The 22182-nt window shown below is 57.9% G+C and overlaps 9 protein-coding genes across 9 annotated transcripts; 6 read left to right on the plus strand and 3 right to left on the minus strand.

Annotated features, from left to right (window-relative positions):
- Nucleotides 1–358: 358 nt before the first annotated feature.
- PSEUBRA_005572 (C2 domain protein) lies at nt 359–4156 on the plus strand (the record flags this gene model as incomplete). Its single annotated transcript, XM_016438978.1, has 1 exon — nt 359–4156. The coding sequence occupies one exon, from the start codon at nt 359–361 to the stop codon at nt 4154–4156; it is 3798 nt and encodes a 1265-aa protein (XP_016290291.1).
- A 1111-nt stretch (nt 4157–5267) lies between these two features.
- Nucleotides 5268–5768, plus strand: PSEUBRA_005573 (uncharacterized protein; the record flags this gene model as incomplete). Its single annotated transcript, XM_016438991.1, has 1 exon — nt 5268–5768. One exon carries the CDS (start codon nt 5268–5270, stop codon nt 5766–5768), a length of 501 nt encoding a protein of 166 aa, XP_016290292.1.
- A 1032-nt stretch (nt 5769–6800) lies between these two features.
- Nucleotides 6801–7724, minus strand: PSEUBRA_005574 (Ribosomal protein L38e; the record flags this gene model as incomplete). The annotated part of the gene is made up of 2 exons (XM_016439009.1): nt 6801–7049; nt 7722–7724. The coding sequence occupies 2 exons, from the start codon at nt 7722–7724 to the stop codon at nt 6801–6803; spliced, it is 252 nt and encodes an 83-aa protein (XP_016290293.1).
- Nucleotides 7725–8299: 575 nt separating this feature from the next.
- PSEUBRA_005575 (Ribosomal protein S11) lies at nt 8300–9562 on the plus strand (the record flags this gene model as incomplete). The annotated part of the gene is made up of 3 exons (XM_016438985.1): nt 8300–8388; nt 8833–8909; nt 9279–9562. 3 exons carry the CDS (start codon nt 8300–8302, stop codon nt 9560–9562), a joined length of 450 nt encoding a protein of 149 aa, XP_016290294.1.
- A 1222-nt stretch (nt 9563–10784) lies between these two features.
- PSEUBRA_005576 (EVE domain protein) lies at nt 10785–11669 on the minus strand (the record flags this gene model as incomplete). The annotated part of the gene is made up of 1 exon (XM_016439004.1): nt 10785–11669. The coding sequence occupies one exon, from the start codon at nt 11667–11669 to the stop codon at nt 10785–10787; it is 885 nt and encodes a 294-aa protein (XP_016290295.1).
- A 317-nt stretch (nt 11670–11986) lies between these two features.
- PSEUBRA_005577 (Mpv17/PMP22) lies at nt 11987–12808 on the plus strand (the record flags this gene model as incomplete). Its single annotated transcript, XM_059465563.1, has 3 exons — nt 11987–12396; nt 12462–12629; nt 12700–12808. 3 exons carry the CDS (start codon nt 11987–11989, stop codon nt 12806–12808), a joined length of 687 nt encoding a protein of 228 aa, XP_059320395.1.
- Nucleotides 12809–12933: 125 nt separating this feature from the next.
- Nucleotides 12934–14313, minus strand: PSEUBRA_005578 (uncharacterized protein; the record flags this gene model as incomplete). The annotated part of the gene is made up of 1 exon (XM_016438997.1): nt 12934–14313. The coding sequence occupies one exon, from the start codon at nt 14311–14313 to the stop codon at nt 12934–12936; it is 1380 nt and encodes a 459-aa protein (XP_016290297.1).
- A 630-nt stretch (nt 14314–14943) lies between these two features.
- Nucleotides 14944–15951, plus strand: PSEUBRA_005579 (BCP1 family; the record flags this gene model as incomplete). Its single annotated transcript, XM_016438971.1, has 1 exon — nt 14944–15951. The coding sequence occupies one exon, from the start codon at nt 14944–14946 to the stop codon at nt 15949–15951; it is 1008 nt and encodes a 335-aa protein (XP_016290298.1).
- A 2233-nt stretch (nt 15952–18184) lies between these two features.
- On the plus strand, nt 18185–21316 carry PSEUBRA_005580 (Peptidase S8A, DUF1034 C-terminal; the record flags this gene model as incomplete). Its single annotated transcript, XM_016438973.1, has 1 exon — nt 18185–21316. One exon carries the CDS (start codon nt 18185–18187, stop codon nt 21314–21316), a length of 3132 nt encoding a protein of 1043 aa, XP_016290299.1.
- Between the last annotated feature and the right edge of the window lie 866 nt (nt 21317–22182).

Raw genomic sequence — 22182 nt, forward strand, 5'->3', positions numbered from 1 at the left:
CTTCAGGGTCCAGGCCCAAAACTGCTTGATGACGCCGTGACGAAACCGGTTCCTTGGCACCTTAATACGGCAGCGCACCGGATGACACCTTCCGAAGTCGGGAAGCGCAACCGCCAGAGCAGCTATAGTCGTTTGCAGTTTGCTGCTCGTTGACGTGCCGAACCTCCTCTTGAGTCAATCCCAGGGTCCGAGCGCTTAAGCAGAGTCAGCTCAGCGGCGTAGTCATCTTTCGGTTCTTGGCTGTCCTGTCCTTCTTTCTGTCGCCTTCCTGCTCCAGTCGTTTCGTTCCCTTCTTCCACGATTACGCTCCGTCCGTAGCAGAGCGTCTGTCCATGGCACGTTCAGCTGAGCTCACACCATGCCAGACTTCCTGAATGGTGATGATTCGCGTTCTACAACCGGCGTTCACCATACGCACCGCGACTACTACTCGGAGAGCTCGCCCATCCCTTCCATTCAGAGGTTCTTCAAGAAGGGACTATCAGAGGTCGTAGCAAAGCGCAATCTCGCCGACTCAGACTCGGATTCTGGCGAAGAAGATGCCGACCGCGTGTTGGGCAGCGGTGGCGAACCTTCCGAACTCTTCGACCCGCAGCAAGGCCCCGACAAGGACAAAGCTCAGCAGAGAGATGCAAGGTCGAGCGCAGACCGCCTTTCGAAGCTCTTACCCGGATCGAAATCTCGTCACGAAAGCAAAGATGGAAACGTCCATCCTGCAGGCACGGACGAGGAGGATCGTCCGAGCGGCGATTCAGCTCACCAGAGCCCAGCAGAAGCAGACAGAGCATACAAGCGCAGTCGAAAGCCCCGCAAGGTCAAAGACCCGGTCACGGGCCGAGAGCATTGGATTCACGATGTAGGCAAGCGCGAATACCGTCACACTCTGGCGCGTGCCGAAGCCGGCGACAAGCGAGGTATAGACGAGGTCCTTCGTGACAACCTCGCGAATAATCTCACTTCGAAAGCGTTCCCTGAAGCAGAGCCTCTGCCTCCCACGCCAGCTCAGATCGATCGACGGCTGCTCCCACTCTTTGCCGCCTGGTCCGTCCTCACTGTGCTGACGGTCATACCCGCCTGGATCAGTGTCATACTCAATGCCTGGCTGGTGTGGTGGGGCTGGCAAAAATTTCTCTCCCGGTCTGAAGACCATCGATGGGAGAGGGAGCGAGTCAGAGGTGAAAAGGCGAGAGCGTTCGACGAGCTCGCTGAAGACGACGAGAAATCGCAAGACGCCCAGCAAGGTCTTGCAGAGGGAGCTGAATGGCTCAACGCCATCCTCGAGGCGCTTTGGTCTGTCATGAATCCGGAGCTTTTCTCATCCCTCGGAGGTACACTCGAGGATGTCATGCAAGCTTCCATTCCGGCTTTCATCCACTCGGTCAAGGTAGAGGACCTCGCTCAAGGCTCCACTCCGATCCGCATCACCGGCCTTCGAATCCTTCCCGATGACAATGTCGACAACCTCGTGAAAGGAATGCGCGAGGAGAGGATGCGACGAGCAACGGCCGAGAACCCAGATCAGCAAGAACACAGACAGTCGACGAAGTCGAACGAAGAGATCAATCACGAGCAGCAAACACACGAGGAAGAAGAGAAAGCCGAACACTATGTCAACCTCGAGATCGGCTTCGTGTACCGAGCGCGACCCACATCGAACGGCGTCGGTGGCAAGAGTCGCAACGCTCATCTGCTCATCAAGTTCTGGATTGGTGCACGCAAGCTGCTCATGATCCCTCTTCCTGTCTGGGTCGAGATCAAAGGATTCGTCGGCAAAGTGCGCGCACGAGTGCAGCTCACATCGGATCCGCCCTTTGTCAAAGACGTCACCATCACCTTCTGCGGTCTGCCCCGAGTCGGCATCGAGGTGGTGCCCTTGCGCATCAACACGTCCAACATCCCCTTCATCTCGAGCTTCATCGAGAGCTCGATCGATGCCGCCATTGGCGAGTTTGTCATGCCCTCTTCTCTTTCGATGGATGTAGGCGAGATGCTCATGGGCGACAACATCAAGCGCGAGGTCTTGGCGCTTGGTGTTGTGGTGGTACTCGTCCACTCTGCCACCGATCTCGAAAAGCAGGACGTGCGCGGATCGTCGGACCCGTACTGCACGCTGAGTCTTGCCAAGGTAGGCAAGATCCTGTACAGCACGCGGGTGGTGGTGAACGAGCTGTCGCCGCGATGGGAGGAGAGGCATGTGATTTTGGTGACACGGGAGCATCTCGATTCGGATGACAAGGTGTCGATCGCGCTCTGGGACTCGGACCGCTTCTCGCAGGACGACATTCTGGGACAGGCCGAGGTGAGCCTCGTTGCGCTGGCAAAGCACCCAAACAAGCTGTTCAAGCGGAGCGACACGCTCAATGGGCTGGACCGGGAAAGCACCAAACAAGGGATTATTCATTGGAGTCTAGGCTTCTTCAGCAAGGCTCCATCGATGCGTCAAGAGCCACAGTCGGAAGGAGAGCAGACATCGAAGCGCAGGCTATCGGCTCAGGGTTCAAGCACTGGGCACAATGAAGACGATGCAGCATCCGATGATCAGGGTGATACGAACGATGCTTCCAGCAAAGGCGAAGAAGACCGCCTATTCCACGACGGTGACGAGCTCCAATCCGAATCGATCGAGTCGCACAGCCCGCTGCGAACCGAGTTCATCGACAACGAGAAGAAGGTGCAGACACGCAACCAGGCGACAGGTGTCGACTCTCAACCACCCGACCCTTCCCTGCCTTCTGGCATCCTGTCAATGCAGATCCACCACATTGCTAACCTCGAAGCATCCGACCGGCACAAGACCACCCGTCCTCGGCGCAAGAACGAACCCGGCCAGGACGTCGAGACCGTCGAAAGCGAGGCCGATCCGGAACACGCACCCTCCGCCTACTGCCGAATCATCCTCAACGACGAGATCATCTTCCAAACACGCACCAAGGCGCTCAATGCCAACCCGTTTTACAATGCGGGCACGGAGCGGTACATTCGCGATTGGCGGCGGACACTCATCATGTTTGTCGTGTACGACTTTCGCGCTCGCGAGGCGGACGCCATTCTGGGAGTGGTGCCGATCAAGCTGTCGGAGCTCTTCGCGCGCAATTCGCAGGTGACGCGCTTCTTCCCGATTGCAGGAGGTGTTGGCCACGGCCGCATCCGGTTGTCGCTGCTGTTCCGCCCGGTGGAGCTCACGAGCCTTTCCAAGAACCAGCTCGGATGGAACATCGGTACTGTGCGACTGCTCTCTTCGCCTGTAGCGACAGACTTTGCTAAGGGCACCAGCGGAGGGGATTTCAAACTCATCTCTCTGCGGTGTGCGACGCTGGCTGGGCGCGCCAAGATTGCCGCCACGCGTGCCCACTCGATAAAGGACGGGGTGGAGTGGAAGCTGGAAGATCGAGAGTTCCCCTTCAAAGTGCCCGCCCGCCGTCGCTACTGCGCACCCTACGTGATCGAATTTCGTCTGCTCACCCGAACAACGCACATGTGCATCCTCTGGCAACAAGATCTCCCCGACGACGAGGTGCTCGACCTTCGTCTCCCCATCTGGCGACCCAAATCGGGCGAAGACTTCCACCGCCTCCGCCAGAACTACCACGACTTCCGCCAGGAGGACCAGGCGGAACGCCTCGGCGTCGAGCGCGTCGGCTACCTGCACGTCAAAATGCAGTTCAAGTCCGGTCTAGGTAAGGTGCATACCAAGTTTAATAACGAGGGTGCACGCACGGTGATGGACGCATGGAAGTGTTGTGTTAGTCTGGGGTTGAGGAGTGTGGGAGGGGACTTTGCCGAGAGCCGGGTGAACACGCGGGGGTATTTGGAGGATATGAATGATCAATCCGAAGAAGAGCCTGGAGAGGAGTACGACTCGAGCGACGACGACGTGGATGCACAGGACTCGTCCCCATCCGACGGTCGCGAGAACGCCGCCCAGGACGAAAACACGATGGAGGGAATGAAGCGCAACCGCTCGCTGAAGGAGAAGGTGGCCGACTGGAAAGCGGAAAAGGCCGAATTGCATAGGCAGCACAAGGGTTTGACAGCACACAAGCCGGTACGGACGCTCGAGTGGGTATGCACCACGGTCAAGAGCGCCAGTGCAGGACTGAAGGACCGGTTCGATCTGCAGGATCGACGGTCTCAACACGTCGAGACGGAGCTGTAGGCTGTCGTGGCGGCCAGTGTCAATGGTAATCTGCGTGCACACTCTATTGAAGTGTGACGGTCAACCAACGTTTCGACTCAAGTGGCATCGCTGACAAGCCTGTGCGCCGCTGTAGAGGTACAACCTCGAAAACCACCGTTTCAATGGCCTTGAGGTACCGTGGGACGGCGCGGAAAGCCGGATCGCACGTGTCTGCGCATCGGGCGAGCGAGCTATCGAGTCCATCTCTCAGACTGCAAGCTATGCCTTTCAGACCGTCGGTACGGGCCACATCGCAAGCCTTCTGCCCGCCAGGCTCTGCAGCCCGAACCCTCGTCCCGGATGTTTATCCCCCTCCCCTTCGAGAAGGGTTGCGGAGTTTGGAATTTCCAGGAATTCCGGCGGTGTGCAGCCCCAGCCCGCGCTAAAATGTATGCACGGTGCCGATCATCAACAATAACACGCACGCTTGACGTTTTGCCGAGCTAGGGTGGGATCGTACGCTGTCGAGTGACAGTGGAACGATCGATGCTGCTGCTGCACGACTGGGCTCCAGCGAGGGCCTAAATAGGGGTGTGCATGACGCTAGACACAGCCTAGCAGCGTGAGTGGACGAATGTGACCTTGACGAGCGAGAAGCTCGGCCCGCAGTGTGACAGAGAAAAAGGCGGGACGAAGCCCGACCCTGACAATAGGCGTCGGGATACACAGCGACGTCGACAACAAAGGAGTGGCACGAAGAAGGCATGTGGGTGTAAGAAGGGTGGACATGCACGCAAACCGGCGCTTAGGCGGACTCAAAGCTTGTTGCCGGAGGTCCCTGGGTTGACCTGCCCTTTTAGAACCCTTTGTTCTTGTTGTTCGCTGTCCTACCCCTTGACAAGCTCTTCCTTCGTTCCCACCGAGACCTCAATTCTCCTTATATGCTCGACCTCGACCTTTCCGGTTCACAAGTCTTGCCCCTCCCACCGTCTCCATTACATTCCTCCTCTTGACCATCGCCCACTGCCGCTTCGATCATCATTTCCTCTGAACGCTCTTGACTTCTTGCACCTCCAATCAGCAGATCTGCCCCGCATTTTCCAAGCCCACATCCTTCATCACCCGCTCGCAACGTCGTTCACTTCTCAATATGGTCCGCCTCCTCACCTTGCTCTCCGCCCTCGCTTCGGTGTGCACCACCCTTGTCCTGGCTCAGGCGTCCAACGACGACCCCCGCGGGAAGGTCCTCTACGTCAACTACCCATCTTGCGACTACTACAAGTGCAAAGTGACCTGGCGCCCTGGTCAGTCGGTGTACGTCAACTGGCTCAACGCACCCAAGGGTGGGCTCCGCATCCAGCTCGCTCCGCAAGACGGCACCACGGGTCTCTCCACCTACACCATCACGTCCAACGTCGGTAGCATCCACGGCTATAACACGGGCCAGTGCGATCGCGCAGGCACCAACGAAAAGTGCGGCCGCTTCAACTGGGTCGTTCCCGCCAACGTCAAGGCGGGCGAATACCAGGTGATCGTCACCAGTTTGGCCCACCCCAACAAGTATGTGGGTTACACGGATACCGTGGTCATCGCAAAGAAGGGCAAGAGGGATGGGATGATGAGGATGGACGACCAGAAGCAGCAGGAGTAAAGGATGGACGTGCGTCGAGGAAGAACTGCTCCTCCCCCCATCCCAGCTGCGGTAGATTGAATCGCATTTTGTTCTCACACTCGGATGCGGCTTGTCTGCGCTCAAGATGGCTGTGTATGACCGAATCTGACTTGTTGAGAGGAGGACGGGTTGAACAAAGTACACAGCGGCGTGCATACGCACAGAGACGGAGGCTTGGTCGGCGCACATCCGCACTGGGGCCATCAGCTGGTGGAAACGCTCCATGGTGCTCTCAAAGCTCGTTTGGAAGGCGACCAGGGCGGAGACGATGTGGACCATCTTTTAAGATTGTCCCCAGAGTGAATTCGAGAAAGGCAGTGTGTGGATTGTGCAGAGGATGAAAGGAGCAGAGATGGAACGATGGCGCCCGTCTTTATGCGTTGCTTCGTCTAGGGACGCTGGCCGCCGTTGGCGACATGTGTGGGTGCTGTGCACGCTGCGCCCACCCGAGTCAAGCTCCCCGTCGCTACAAGATGCGCATCGTCAATCTCAAAACTTGACCGAGCAGCCCCTATCTGCCGGCACGTCAGTCCTCTCGATCACGCCCGGACACTCTACTTCACGACGTCTTTGCCGAGGCATGACAACAAAGGTTTCGACTCCAAGCCGCACCGACCATCCTTTGCAAAGTCACACACATCATGCCGCGTTTTCTGCTTTACGAATGATCATATTTTGGATGTACCTTGGTCAAGGGTGCAATGTGTGGTGTGTAGGTGTGTGACGTCCTCATCGAATGATGCCAAAAGGTCGACCGTGCTCTTGGCGCGTCATCCAGACGTCGGGGTACGATATACAACGGGTCCGCGGTAACCCATGCGGGAAGAAAAAGGGAGGGGAAGGCGATGCGAACGGTGACGGTGTTACAGCGGGTTGCAGCCGCTGAAAATGCCGATCGAAGGTGTCTTGAATGGAAGACTGGGCGTGTTGGGGAGATGAAAGAACGTCTAAAGCGCTCGCGAGGCTACAGAAAAATGCTGGGAAGGTGTCGAGATTGCAAGGGGACAAATTTTACTTGCGGCCCTTGGCAACGGGCTTGCCGATCTCAACAACGTTGAGTCCAGGAGGCAGCGACTGCTTGAGCTTCTCCGCCTTCTGCTTGTCGTCGACCGAGAGCGTGTAGAGGAAGCGCGAGCATCGGATCTTGAACTTGGTCACCTGCTTGCCATCGGCACGCGTGGTGCTCTTGACGCGGGCCGCCGAGGCGTCCTTTCTACGAGCAATCTCGAGGAATTTCTTGATGTCGGTGATTTGCTGAGGCTGTTGGGCGGTGAAGGGGAGACTGGGTCAGAAATGCTGTCGCTGAGGTTGTGGGGCGGTACGGCAAAGACGCGCCGAGCAGCCGTCGTCCGAGAGAAGCAGAGAGGTGCGCAGATGGCATGGCGGTCCTAAGGGCATGATGCAGATGTACGTAGGTAGGCCTGCTGACAGCATGCTGCCATGTGATAGGATTGTCCAGCTCCAAGTCCAAATCACCGAACGTCTTCAGCTTCGCCTTATGCTTCCTTACAGCTCCTACGAATGTCGATCAATGTATCCTTTGCGCAGGGTCGCATGACCCCAAGCCCGCTGCTCCAAGCAGAGCTACACTGATGCCGATGAAAGGTACTATGCTTGACCATATCCGCTCAGACAATGACCCGGAGTGTTGCTCCAAGATCCATGCCATCATCCCTTCCCTGTCCTGAGGTCGGCGACCTGCTCTGCCATCCAGTGCATGTCTATGCTGTTCCAAGATGCTCTGTCGATTGTTTGTTTTGTGATTGCCCTGACCAGGTTGTTTGCCGCAAGTGTCGGTGCTGCTCATTCCAAGCGTTGGTCCTATGTCCTTTGCATGTCGAATACGGCTGGATTTGGCGTCCTCTCTGTTCTCTGTGACAGCTGCTACAGTGTCGTGCGATGCCGTTGCTGAATAATGCTGCTGATGCTTACCATCTTGACGGATCTCTGTATGTGATGAGGGGTTCCTAAAAGGGCGAGAAGGAGAGAACGACGACGACAAACTCACTTGACTGGCCCACGAGCATCCGGCTGCTATCCTCGACAAACACTTAACACTCTCTAACGCTGAGCCCAATCTTCTGACATCCCTGTCCAGAGGCGTCGCGCTGTGCTGCCCAGATATTCTGACTTGAAATTTCACGGCACAGCAGCGCTTTCCCGAGTCGTCCGGAGACGCCAAATTTGGACAAATTTGAGCTCGGCCGAACATCACGTGACTGTCTTCTGGCGACATCTGGGCGAAATTTCAGTGTCCCATCTGTAGTCTACAATTTTGGCCTAGGGTTCGAATTAGTTCAAAATTGAGGCAGCAGATGGCAGCCTCGTGATTCCAGTCTGATCTTAGTCACAAACTGAGCTTGCGAGCCAGTCAATTGGAGATTCTTGACTGAGAGCTAACAGAGCTCAGCCAAGCGTGACTGACGATTCGAGAAGCCAACGACAGTGTGCTTCAACATCGCGAAGCTGGCTCATCATCGTTTCCGAACACCACCCACACATACTTCAAGATGGCCCCCAAGGTTCGTGCTGCTGCTACCAACGAGGTCTCCCTCGGCCCCAACGTCGGTGAGGGCGAGCTCGTCTTTGGCGTTGCTCAGTAAGTATCATTGCATCTACAATTCGACTTTCCGGACACGTCGCACGCAGATCGAAAAGACAAGGCGATGGATATCAGATCCACACATGGATCGCATCGCATCGCATTGCAGTCATGGACGGAGGAGATGGCGAATGGGGCTAGTCGCACACCAACAAACTCAGCATTGGTACTAGGTTGCAGGCGGACCTTTCAGGCTGGGACCTACAACGTATAGGCAAAAAAGTCGAGAAAGTGGAAGTCAACGGGCGCAGGACCTTGCCTCGATGCACAAGACTCTTGATGACGATGCTGCTCGGTGGGACAGAATCCACCGTGGTGTCTAGTCGGGAAGGGACAGGATCGGATCGATCTGCAATGCGACATGCCGAAAAGTCGTCGATCGAGAATCACGAACACGCATACTTATACCATCGACTACTTCCCTTTACTCGACGCCAACAGCATCTTCGCCTCGTTCAACGACACCTTCGTCCACGTTACCGATATGTCCGGCAAGGAAACCGTCACCCGTGTTACTGGTAAGTACAAATTCAACAACAGTCGCCAGCATCGCACAGCGTCAATCCAGCAGGGCAATCCATCTCGTGCAGCAGGCATACAGCGGTGATCGCAACGATCAGGGAATCGGTCAATGGCACTTGTCAGAAGGCAGGAGCAATCGACCCTCATCGCCCGGAGTGGCAGCATCTCGAGTTGGCAAAGTCGGATCTCTGGGAGGATCTAGCAGGAGGTTTGGTCTAATCAGGGAACTACCCGCCCTCACGCCTTCGATGGACGCCTGCTTCGAGTTGACGCTGGCATGCTTGCTACGATGCACACAACGACATCGCTTTCACAACCGATGACTGACCCGAGATCCCCCCACTATCCCTCTTCGTCACTTCTAGGCGGCATGAAGGTCAAGGCTGACCGTGACGAGTCGTCGCCCTACGCTGCCATGTTGGCCGCTCAGGACTGCGCTGTCCGATGCAAGGAGGTCGGCATCACCGCCCTTCACATCAAGCTCCGTGCCACCGGTGGTACCGGCACCAAGACCCCCGGCCCTGGTGCCCAGGCCGCTCTCCGTGCTCTTGCCCGTGCCGGCATGCGCATTGGCCGAATTGAGGACGTGACCCCCGTCCCCACCGACTCTACCCGCAGAAAGGGTGGTCGCCGCGGTCGTCGTCTGTGATTTGTGGTGCTCATCGGCATCCGCATCTCGCAACATCGATCGTTCGGTGTCCCTCTCTCTCTTCCCCCCTTTATTTACATCCACACACCTTTTTTTGCTTGATGGTCTAAACATCGTCAGGCCAAGCCGCGTGGCATACTCCCCCGCGGCTTTGTATGCATACAAGCAGCAGCACACTTTTCAGATCTCCCTCTCTTTTTAACCACACATAGGGCCGCATCGCTGCGGTCCCCGAGTCGTACGCGGCTCAACCACACAAAACTTTGTTCACCTGCAGTACGACAGAATGATCTGCTCAGGAATAGCAATGAAAGCATATTCTAGCGCATTGTCTTTCGGTGTCTGACCCGTTTCGATTGTGTGGGAAGTACGGTATGAGCATCGAGTAGGTGCAGACGATGAAGCTGCGACGTCGAGGAGGGGGTTGTTCGCGCCCTGCAGACGTGCTGATCGGTTGAGGCTGGATCGGGAAACGCGAAGAAACCTCCGCAGCTTCCAAAAAGTGACACGCATCTGCGTCCTGAGATGTGATTCGAGCTTCCTTTCGACCCACCACGACGCTTCTAAGCAAAACACTCTTCGAGCCATGCTCTTCACGGCGACGCCTCTCTGACACGAACCTCGCTTCATGCCTCCGTGGGCCCACGACCGCTCGAGACCACACCAGCAACCAGCATCCTAACCTGAGGCCCCATCTGCTCCGCCGGCATCCCGTGCTCGTTCCATCGACATCCCATGCTTCGCCCTCCATACAGCTCCTTTCGACGTCGCCTTTCCTTGAGCAATTTGAAACCGCCACACCCTCCCTTTCATACCTCTTCCTCTCCTCCATCCTCCCTGCTTACACACACACCCCCCTCTTCGGCAGAGACTGCTCTTTGCGCTCCCCTCCGGGAGAGCGAATCAAGGATGTTCGGTTTCATTTCGATCGCCCCCATTCCAACCCTCGGGTTGGGATGGGACTGAGAATTGGGGAAGACGAACGGCTCATGCGCTGCCGTATCAACCCATCCTTCTTGTGTTCGTGGAGGAATGGGTTCGTTGGCGATCGCACATCTTTTTATCGGCATTGCTCCGTGTGTCTTATGAGAAGGTAGAAGGACGTGGCAGATGCAATACAATGAACAAAGTGTTTCTCGTGACGATGTAGTGTGGTATAAGGTGTGTCTGGTCGAAGAAGTGAGCGTCACTGTTTTGGAGACTGAGCAGCGCAGCGGGATGCTCACACGCCGCTGCGGCGACGAGAAGATCGTCGGACGCCTTCTGTCGCTTGAGATGACGGAATGTTCTCCACCTTGGCCTTCTTTGCTGCCGCCGGCTTGTCAGTGTTTGTACTGCGAGCTGCCTTCCTTGTTGCTTTGGGCTTCTCGTCCTCCTCTACATTGGCCACTGTTGCCCCTGTCTCGTTCTTCGCGCTCGTCTTAGAAGACGCCGCCGAGCTCGCCTTTGGATTCCATTTGCCAGGCCAATGCTCCCATCCACCCTTCTTACTGAGCAACACCACCGCCTCAAACGCCTCTTCCGTCACCGGCTGGACGCTCAACCTCCCCCTGTTCAGCAGCGCCATCCCTTTGATCGCATTCAGCTTGTCCTCGTCCAAAAACCCCACTTCGTTCCTCTGCTCCTTCGTCAGCACTCCATCCTTCGCCATCCCCGCCAACTTCTGCAACAACCCCAAAGGCACCAACCGCTCCCACTTTTCCACAAACTCCACGTCGACCAACCACCACTTCGGACTTTCCCTCTCACTCCGCGGATCGAAATACGGATGTTTGGGATCGAACGCGCTAGGATCCGGGTAGCTCTGCCGCGAGCTGATGCGGGCTAACCCCGCGATACCGGGTACCTTGGTGTTGGAGTGGTAGAACAGGACGTCGTCACCGAAGCGCATGCGCTCTTTCATAATCGTTTTGGCTTCCGGGTTGCGTACGCCGTCCCAGGCGGTAGTGTGGCAGGTGCGAAGATGGTCGATGGAAAAGGCCACGTCGATACCGCGTTCGAGCCGCGGGTCGGGTTCGGCTTTCATCAGCCAGTGGGCGATGCGTGGGGCGGGACCGGTTGAGGTGGATGGCGCAGACGGCGCGTCTGCTTTGCGCTTGGGCGGCATGGTGCGGATCGAGGCGCGGAACTGTGTGGCTGATCGAGCCGACACACAATGTAGCCGACGCAGCAGGGTGGATGCAGAACCGTGGCTGAAGGAGATGACTGATGACGGGGGCAGCCACGATGGGTGTTGAGCAGGTGGAAAGTCAAGAGGGCGACGTTGGTCCAAGCGGTGCCCAGAAGAAATGCCTCCACAAAAAGCTTATTTGGCACATGACACACACACTCGTACTCACATCCTTATCGTCCGACCATCTCCCCTCTCACCTAACCCATCTCTTCACCTGCACCATATAGACCCAGCCCCAGCACAGCCTCACGATGACCTACCGACAGGCATTCAGCTCCTTCTACGCGCGCAACTTCGACCGGCGACCATGGATCACTCTCGCAGTCACCAACGGCATTCTTGGCGTGGTGGCCGATGGCGCGGCGCAGACGCTCGAGCGCGTATCGCAGGCGCAGAAACGAGCCGAGTCGGCACATCGAGAGACAGCGGTGGCGGAGGTGAAGGAAGCAAAATGGGACTGGTCAAGGTCGGGCAGGTTCCTAGCGTTTAATGTCGGGATGGCACCGCTGTTGGCCGAGTGGAATCGGTTCTTGGAGTTCAGGTTCCCCTTGCGGGCAACTCCGGCAGCAGCAGGAGGGGCAGCAGCAGCGGGGGCGGCAGCATTGGGTAAGGTGAGCTTGAGAGCGTTGGGAAGCAGGGTCGCGATGGATCAGCTAGTCTTGTAAGTCACCAACCCCAACTGATAAAAAAGGAGAGGAGAAGCTAACATAGGTTGAGGATCAACAGCGCACCCATCGGCCTCGCACTCTTCACAGGCAGCATGGGCTACATGGAACGTGGCAGCATCGACGGCGTCAAGGCCAAGTTTCACGAGATGTACATCCCTGCCATGCTCGCCAATTGGCAACTGTGGCCGCTGGTGCAGCTCGTCAATTTTCGGTATATGCCTCTGAAGTAAGTTCCCTCCTCGAGTTGATCGGAGAAGGTGTTCAAAGACTGATAAAGATGGTTTGTGATGCAACAGGTACCGAGTGCCATTTGTTTCGACGGTGGGCATTCTGTGGACCATCGGCTTGTCTCTGCTGTCACAGTCGACACGGCCGAAGGAGACGCCCGCCATCATCAAGTCTTAAGGCACTGTATACACTCAGCATCACTGGCATTCAGGACAAACACGGAAGCATTCAATCACGTTCACAAAGCATCTGCACTCGTTCGCACCGCATCTGTCCACTTGAATTGTCCGTATTGGCACACGTTACATCATCTCATCCTCTCTCGCCCGGCTCGCATCCAAATCTTCGTCCATCGCACCACCTTCACTCATCCTCCTCCCACCCTCGTGCGCGTCACCACCGACCGAGCTGCCGCCACGACTCATCCTCCTCGACTCGATGCCACTCCCCAGCTCGAACCCTTGCACGCTCGGGGGCGCTCTCATACTCCCCAGCGTCTCGGTGCTGTCCACACTGCCCCTTCTCGAAGGCGAGCCGACTGCATATGGAATATCGGATCCTGTCGGGCTGAGGGGTGGAGTGCTCGTTCCCGTTGTAGCGGCGGTGCTGCCTGCGCGACTGACGTTGTCGAACGCAGTATTGCTACCGAGGCGGGCCGATAGGCCGGGTGCGAAGGCCAACGGCGTCGACCCACGCGCTGGCAGTGCGAAGGACGGGATCGTGGTGCCGCCCACACCAGCTTCGCCACCCATGAGCTCGCGCTCGCGCATGCGCTGGCGCTCGATGTACGCTGCTCGGAGGGCCACTTCCTGGTCGTCCGCCGTGCCGGTGCTGCCTGGACCACCGCCACCCGTGCCTGTGGAGGAGACACTGCCCGCTTCCGACGGCGCGACGGAGGCAACGTTGCGGCCGAGCATGCTGGGTCCTGGCCCTAGGCGCATTGCTGAGTTGAAAGCCTCCGATGGCGCATAGCCCGCTGAGAGGGGTGGAGAGGAGCCACGCGCCGAGGCCGAGTAGGCTGAGGACCCCGCGGTGGCCGAGGCGCTGCTGGCGGGAATACCGTGGTGATCAGATGCGCCGCTGCGAGACGTAGGTGGCTCGACAAATGGACTGACAGGCTCTGAAGGCTCCAAGATGCTCGCTTTGGGCGATGCTGGCGGTTGGACGGCGACGGAGAACACGGAGGCCTCGCCAGGACTGTGGGGCCGGAAGGCTGGTGTTCGCGGATCCAATTCGGGCGGCACACCTGGTACCGGCGCTCCTCCTTCGCCAAAAGCCCCCACGCTCGTGTGACCCGTCTCGAGGCTCTGTGCGCCTCCATCCGCGTCGGACGAGGTCTGCATGTCGGTATCGGCTGCGTGCGGATCGATGTGTCGCCCTGGCAGACGGATGCCCGGTGCTAGCTGATCCGCATTGGGGATGCGCTCCAGATTGTCGGCGGTTAAAGCTCGACCTCGTCTGTATTCGGCGACGGGATCGTAGGGCTGACCGGCATCGCCAGCGGGAATGAAACGGGCGGCGGATGAGGAACCTGCAGCTTCATCGATCTGGTTGAGCTGCGAAGGGCGCTGTTGGAGATGCGACGTCTTGTTGTACTTGCGTGCGGACGAGTCGTCCCGCATCGACTCGTCTTGCGCCATGACGCTGTCGGGCAGCGTGTCGGATGGTCGTTGCAAGGACATGATGCCCAGTGAGTGCGCTGTTCCTGCGTCCAGGTGATGCCTATGGTTTGGTTGCTACGCAACAGATGAAAGTCAGTGTGAGCTCGATGCACTGTTTCAAAGGATGCGATTGTCCAAGTGTGGCTCAGTGCCTGAAAGCTTGAGTTTGAGAGCGGTGAGGTTGAGGTTGAGGTTGAGGTTGAAGATGAGGGTGTGATAGGCGTCGCGTGAGAGGTAAATTAGGCGCTTTCCGCTCGCTCGCTTGGCACCGAGCGCAAAAAGATCAACTCAACAGCGCACGGTTCCGCTCAGCTGCCCAAAACCCTGGCGAAGCTGCTAGCATTTTCAGGGCCGCCCTACTGCGCTTCATGTCCTCTCTCGTTCCATACAGGCCATCGAACGGTCGTCAGAGATACCAGCGGCTATATCAAGATTTTGCCTGTGGAGACTATATGAAAGAAGCATCAAAGGCCGACCGAGAAGCGTCGTTGAAGGCTGTCGGCCGTGTGAACTCTTTTTCTCCACATCGGAACGAGACGCCCGAGATCCGAGCCAAAACCTGGAAATTTTTGGCAAGAAGGCAACCTTCTACAGTAGCTTCTCTCTGCTCTCGACGTACCACTACGAATCCAGCAGTCAAGCACTTTCACGATGCCCATCGACACAAAACGCAAGGCTGAGGACGACGAGCCGAGGCCGGAAGGCTCGGACTACGACAGCGATGGCTCCGAAGAACCCGACTTTATCAATGTCGACTTCGATTTCCGTGCACCGGAAGAGATCGACTTTCTCGCGCTCAAGCGACTTTTGCAACAGCTGTTCTACACGCACAACACCAAGTTGGATCTGTCGGCGTTAGCGGACCACATTGTCAAGACATCGACCACGCAGGGCGTGGGCACGACCATCAAGGTGGTCGACGACGAGGATCAGGACCCTTATGCGTTTGTGTCTACCATTCAGCTGTCGAGCGAGAAGAAGGCTGGGCTGGAGGCGGCCAACAGCCTGACAAAGTATCTGCTGGAGGTGTCGTCCAAGCCGTCGAGCAAGTCAGTGCACGATGTGATCAAGAGCGCCGCCTCGAGCACGTCGACCAACGCCCCCGTGATCGCCGTGCTGCACGAGCGGATGGTCAACATGCCACCCCAAGTCGCTCCGCCACTGTACAAGATGCTACTCGAAGAGCTGAAAGCCTCGCTGTCGTCGACATCTGCACCGCAACCATCGCACTACCTGTTCTTCTCGCGTGTCTTCTCCGCCGATGCCTTCTCGGATGACGAAGCGATGGACGAAGACGACGACGACGAGCCATCCGGTCTGGCAGGTGCGCGAAAGAGGAAAGCCAAGCTGGCGCGTCGGGAAGCCAAGAAGGCCGGTGCCAAGAAGGACGCTCCCAAGACTCGAGCCATTTCGGACGGGATGGGGTTGAGCGGAGCCGAGTCGTCAGGGGACGAACAGTTGGGTCTGTTCCATCCGGAAGACATCGCGATTTCCAAGGTTGCGAGCCACTCGCTTACGTATCGCTTCCCGCCGCCTGCCGATGCCTCGGATAGCTTTGAGGCGCCGCTGTTTGGAAGGGTCGCTCTGGTCCCGGCGGGGAAGATGGAGACTCTGCTGCAACAGATTGAGGCGGATCTGTCGATGCCCATGCCCCAGTAATCAGATCTATTGTTCTGTGAACGTCTCTTGTCTGTTGAAAGTTCTGCGTCGTGAAGCTTTGTGACGACCGACTATCGCCGTCAGTGGCAAAAGTCATCGACAAACACATCGAATAGGTGATGAGAATGATTCTAGGCCACTTGGAAAAAAGCAGCAGAAATTAAGGTCCAGAAAAGAGAGCACGCAGCCGATTTGGTACAGGTTGCTTGTCTGGGGCAGGTTTCAGCATCGAGCAGAAGGTCCAGCACCGCCCCAGCGAGATCATGCTGACCCGCGGGACAAGGTCATCGGGAAGACGGGGCCCATCCAATGCTTCGGTCATAGATGGAAAGCCGACGCCGGCTCCTGCGTCACAAAGAAGCTGTGTACCAAGCAGCGCAGACCAATAGCCGGTGAAGGCTATGCAATTCTGACATACGGACTCGCCCAGGAGGAGACGCTCTGATGCGCCTTAGGAGAATCCCTTTGAGGCCGAAGCGACTGCCAGCAAGACGAGATCTTGGGCGCATCAAGACGAGCTGCATGCTTAGCTCCTTTTGACAGCTTTCTTTACAAAAGCTCGCTCTTATCTTGAGCGGAAGCGGGGGTTGAAAACCGCGACGATTCAGTGCTTCTTTTCGGTGTCTGCAAAAGAATCCGCTCGGGACCCTGCTTGCCGATCTCCTGCTGCCGTCGGCACTCGGTGAGAGCCGTCGTGAATCTGACCATTCATCACAGCGCTCGCAGTTGTAGCTTTGAATCAGACGTTGGTATCCAAGCCGCTACACACTGTCGAACTTCAGCTCACCTGAATCAATCGAACGAGATACTGGCTTTTTGACCTTCGGAATTGCCATAGGAAGGTCGGTCATCGCGTCTGTGAGTGCATAAGCGAGATGGCTTTCTCTCGGGCGCGAGACCGTCGGCTGATCTCCTTCCGACAGATTCATGCGCGCCTGTCTGAGTGTTGGTCTCTGTCACGTCACGCTTTGTTGGCGAAGATGCTTCTCGCTGATCATCAGTCTTGGCACCCTACCTCAATCTCGTCGGGTGCTAAGCGAAGTCACAATCAGAGTTATTGCCAGCACACGCATACAATCGACTTATTCTTGGTAGCCCTGTGTCGGCTCCTCCGCAATGTTGCGACTCCAAAGATACGACGTGCATCGGAAGAGACCGATGCGACTCCGTTGCTTCTTCAACGCCGAGGTAAGGTCGGCTGACAGAGTCATATCGACGCGAACTGTGGCAATGGCGGTGGATCCGACTGTCGCGTTCACACGGCCCCCCGATGAAGCCGAAGCAGATTGGGTCATTCGTTCCCACGCTCTCGTCGATCCACCAGCCTTGGTCGATTGACTCGTGGATTGCGCCATTGCATTGCTTTGCTTTGCCACGCAACCGTATCCTCTACCAAAGGATCGACGCTCATCAGCTCATTGTCGGCGCTCAACGAGAGGCGGTGGTATATGCACTTGTTCTCACGCGGTCGTGCTTAGGGAGGCGGCAACGGTATCGCCCACACTTGCTCACGCGTCCGTGGCAAAGGGTGAATTGGGTCCCACTCGTCATGAAATGACAGCCTACAGTAGTGCGCTTTCGGACCCTCGGGTCGCCACTCGTCTGCCACTTTAGCGCATGCACGCACCCGACTCATCCCAACTCCGCCCCTCCATCTTCCACCGAGAACACTCGCTTGGCATCGGAAGCCCTCGTTCCATATCGACCTTGCGCCATGTGGCCGTCCTTCATCCATCTGTCAACTCGCCACCCGCATTGTTGCATAGGCGTGCTCAGTGGGACAGCAAGTACAGCCTGTGCAGCCCAGCCTCGAAGGTGCAACCCCACACCAGACCCAGCGCGCATACAGCCGCGGTTGAGCTCGTCTCCCCTTGGCTCCTATCTCCAGCCGTCGCCGAGTTAGCTTCTCTACACGAGAGCGGTCCTCTCACTGGACTAGCCGCGCCCACTCAACGCTCGCACCCAGACCTTCCTCGCTGATAACCGGTTGAGTTATAAATATGCTCCCCTCCGAGCATCACCGTTCCGTCCTGTTTCGTCCCCTCATCCCGTTCGCGGTCGCTTCAAGTTCCCCCTTCCCTCCTCCACTCCCCTTCCCCCTCTTCCTTCCTCGCTGAGGCAAGACACGCCCCCAGTCGTGGTCTGCAATCGCTCTAGCTCTTTCTCACTTACGCTCCTTACCACATCTTCCTGGTAGAAGATTCGCTAGAACCACGGACCCTTCTCTAGAACCATGAAGTTCCTCTCTCTCGCTGCGGCCGCCGCCAGCGCCGGTCTGCTCCTTCTCGGCACCGCCGTTGAAGCCGCCAACAGCCCCGCCAGCGTTGCCGGTCCCAAACCCATTACCGGTCCTGCCGTCCCTCCCAACGCACCCGCCACCGTCAAGAACAGCAAGTCCAAGGTGGCCCAGCTGGAAAAGTACCAGTACCTCCCCCGCGGCTACATCGTCGAGCTCGAATCCTCTTCGGACCAGTCTGGCAAGCGCGACAACCCGCACGCCGACCTTCACGATCATCTCTCCAAGCGTGCTGGTCCTTACAAGACACGCTACGAGTACAATGACCCCAAGACCTTTGTCGGCATGTCGGTCGTCCTCGACAGCGAGCAGGACTATCATTCGCTCGTCTCTGCTCCCGGTGTCAAGGCCGTCTACCGCACCAGACTCCACTCCATCCCCGCTTTCGAGGCGGTCACCGTCTCGGAAGACTTTGTCAAGGCTGCTACCGGCAGGGACGGTGCCTCTGCTGCCAATGCTTCCCGCAAGAGGCGTCGCGACCAGCCCAAGAACGCCGAGCAGGGCTACACCGACACCTTCTCTCCTCACGTCATGACCGGTGTCGACAAGGTCCACGCACAGGGCTACCTCGGCAAGGGCCAGGTCGTTGGTATCATCGACACGGGTGTCGACTACACCCACCCTGGTCTCGGCGGCAAGCCGGGCAACAAGCCTTGCTTCGGCGCCGGCTGTCTCGTCTCGGGCGGCTACGACTTTGTCGGTGACGCCTACAATGGAACCAACACGCCTGTCGCCGACGATGATCCCTTCGACTGCGGTGGACACGGAACGCACGTCGCCGGTATCGTTGCTGCCAACGACACTGCGCTCGGCTTCACCGGTGTTGCACCTCATGCTAACATTCACGCCTACCGTGTTTTCGGCTGCTCAGGAAGCAGTGCGGACGACATTATCATCGCAGCTCTGCAGAGGGCCTTCTTCGACGGCTGCGACGTAATCAGTCTTTCGCTCGGCGGTCCTGGTGGCTGGAGCGAGGCTGCTTCGTCTGCTGTGGCCGGTCGAATCGCTGCCCTTGGTACGCCCCTCGCCATTGCCCAGGGCAACGACGGTGCTTATGGAATGGCCTACTCCTCGTCGCCTGCTACTGGTGATCTCGTCATGAGTGTCGGCTCGGTTCAGAACGTCGATCTCACCGGTATCAGCGTCAAGATTGTTCCCGACACGCTCAGCCGCAAGAACGTCACCCTGCTCAAAGGTTCGCCCTTCACATTCGCTGATGGCCAGTCCAAGGTCCTCGAAGTCTACCCGACCTCGAACAGCCTCACGGTCACCGACGACGCCTGCTCTCCTCTGCCCGACTCGACACCTGATCTCTCCAACAAGGTCGTCCTCGTCGGTCGCGGTACCTGCCTTTTCGCCACCAAATTTGCCAACATCAACGCCAAGGGCGGCAAGTACGTCATTGTCTACAACTCGATGGCGTCCATCACGTACGTCGAGTCGAGCGTTCCCGGTCAGCAGGCTGGCTCCATGACGCGTGACGACGGTCTGTACCTCAAGCAGCAGATCAACAACGGCGTCAAGCTCTCGCTCGATTTCTCCACGAGCAGGATCTCGACCATCCCGGACACCGCTACGGGTGGCCTTATGAGCTCCTTCTCCACCTACGGCCCCACCTACGAGAACCGCCTCGACAACCCGACTGTCTCTGCGCCCGGTGGCAACATTCTCAGCACGTGGCCTCTGGCGAAGGGAGCCTACACGATCATCTCGGGCACCTCGATGGCGACGCCCTTCATGTCTGGCTCGATCGCTGTGTTCCAGTCCGCCCGAGGCAAGACGGACCCGGCGACGCTGCTCAGCATCTTTTCCGGCGCCGCTACCCCGCTCAGCAACACCACCAATGGAACGATTTTTGAGACCGTCGCCAAGCAGGGTACGGGACTGGTGGATGTGGAAAAGGCCTTGTTCCAGCAGATCGTGCTCAGCCCGTCGACGATCGAGCTCAACGACACGGCGCACTTTAACGGCACCCAGACGATCACTGTCAAGAACCTGGGCGGTAAGCCGCTCACCTACTCGCTGAGCCACATCCCCGTGGGGACGGTGCAGTCGCAGGAGGACGACTCGATTTTCTTCATCAACGGCCCCGTGCCGCTCAATGCGCAGTACGCCACCGTTGCGCTCAACAAGAAGTCTCTCACTGTCCCCGCCAAGGGCAGCAGCACGTTCACCGTCACCGTCACCCCTCCCTCGGGGCTCAACAGTGAAAAGCTTCCCTTTTACTCTGGATACGTCCATCTGGAGCCCACCTCCACCGGCTATTCTGCTGCCAACATCGCCTACGGCGGCTACGCTGCTGACACGTCCAAGACTCAGATCCTGGACAACACGAGCGACCTCTTTGGCGTCGGCTTGCCCGTCCTTGCCAGCGCAGATGGAAACACCTACATCGAGGGCGACAACACGAGCTACAGCCTCAGCAACGTCGCTGCCTGGCCGCAGTTTGTCTACCGTCTCAACTACGGTACGCCGTACCTGCAGATCGACATTGTCAATGCGACGACGGACTTCACTCCGACGTACAACGTCGATGGAAGCTTCAATGGGAAGAGTAAGCGGGCAGCGGTGATGGGTCACAAGCGGTTTGTGCACCATCGACGACAGAATGCGGGGCAGAAGAAGCCTTCGCCCGTGCCTGGACCTGGCGGACCTAGTGGACCCAAGGATGGACCTGGTGGTCCTAAGAAGGGTCCTGGTGGTCCTGGGGGTCCTGGAGGCCCTGGAGGCCCTGGTGGACCCAAGGACGGTCCTGGCAAGCCCAACCCCAAACCCAAACCCGGTCCCTCCCCTTCGCCTGCAGGACCGCAGTTCTCGGACGTCAAAACCGTCGGCATGCTCGGCAACGCCTACTGGTCCGGCCGCAACTCGGCCACCGGCGCCCTGGCGGACAACAGCTACAACGTCCAACTCGTCCAGCCCTCGCTGACGCTGCCCCAGAACGGAAGCACCACGCTCACGCCGGGTACCTACAAGGTGCTCCTGCGCGCACAGCGCGTGCTCACCGATCGAAACGCCGAGAGCAGCTACGAGAGCTACTTGTCGCACGCTTTCACCGTCACTGCATAGAAGGATGTAGAGCTAGATTGCGGTGGAAGCAAACTGTACACTTTCTTCAAGGCCTGAGCTGTGTGATTGAGTGTTGGTCGTGAATGAGTAAGTCGAAGGCTTTTGCGGAATAGGGGCCGACGTTGGCCGACTGTTTGGGGGCTGCTTGACGCACCAGCATGAGCGCACTTCCAGGCGCTCGTCGTGTCCCACGCAGCCTAAGCGAATGTCAACGTTGTGCGGGGTCAGCGACGAAGCCCACGTTGGGGGTCCTCCTGCAGGCGAACGTCGTCCTAACAGTGGCGGCTGTTCGGAACGCGGAGGAGCAACGTGTGGAAGCAACCTTCCAAAGGCGGAGTTTGTGGGTTGCGGCTCTTACCGCTCGTGCAGGGGAGGAAGGAAAACGTTGACGTGCCCGCATGATCCGCACAAGCGCTCTTCCAGCCTTAGGCGACGCTCAGTGCTCAAGAACGTGCACCCTGCAATGGAGTGAATTTGGAATCAACTCGCTTCGAGAAGCTCACCTTTGTTCTGGAAGGCAAGCAGCCGCACCGCAGGCAGCAGCGCGCCGCCCACGGCCATCTCCGTAGCTAGCTACCAGCCTCGGTTAGCAATCTTCCAAATTTCTCGCCTGGCTGCATGAGAGTGACAAGCGAGATTGCGGACGGAGACTGAATCCTAAGCCTGTCAGGTTCGGCGGGTGGCCTTCCGAGCGTAGCGAGACCCTGGTCGAGCACAGGAACGTGCGTCCTGCTGCGATTGCCACCATCTCTTGCTTTCAGAGCGTGTAGCCGAGTATGACCCTGTCTAGCAGGTGAGTAGGGTGCGCTGTCTGCTCCTTGAGACATCCTTCTTTAAGCAGGCCCATCCGCATATAAGCTCGACCC

This window comes from Kalmanozyma brasiliensis (genome assembly GCF_000497045.1).
Source record: "Kalmanozyma brasiliensis GHG001 unplaced genomic scaffold PSEUBRA_SCAF6, whole genome shotgun sequence".
Taxonomy (NCBI): Eukaryota; Fungi; Basidiomycota; class Ustilaginomycetes; order Ustilaginales; genus Kalmanozyma; species Kalmanozyma brasiliensis.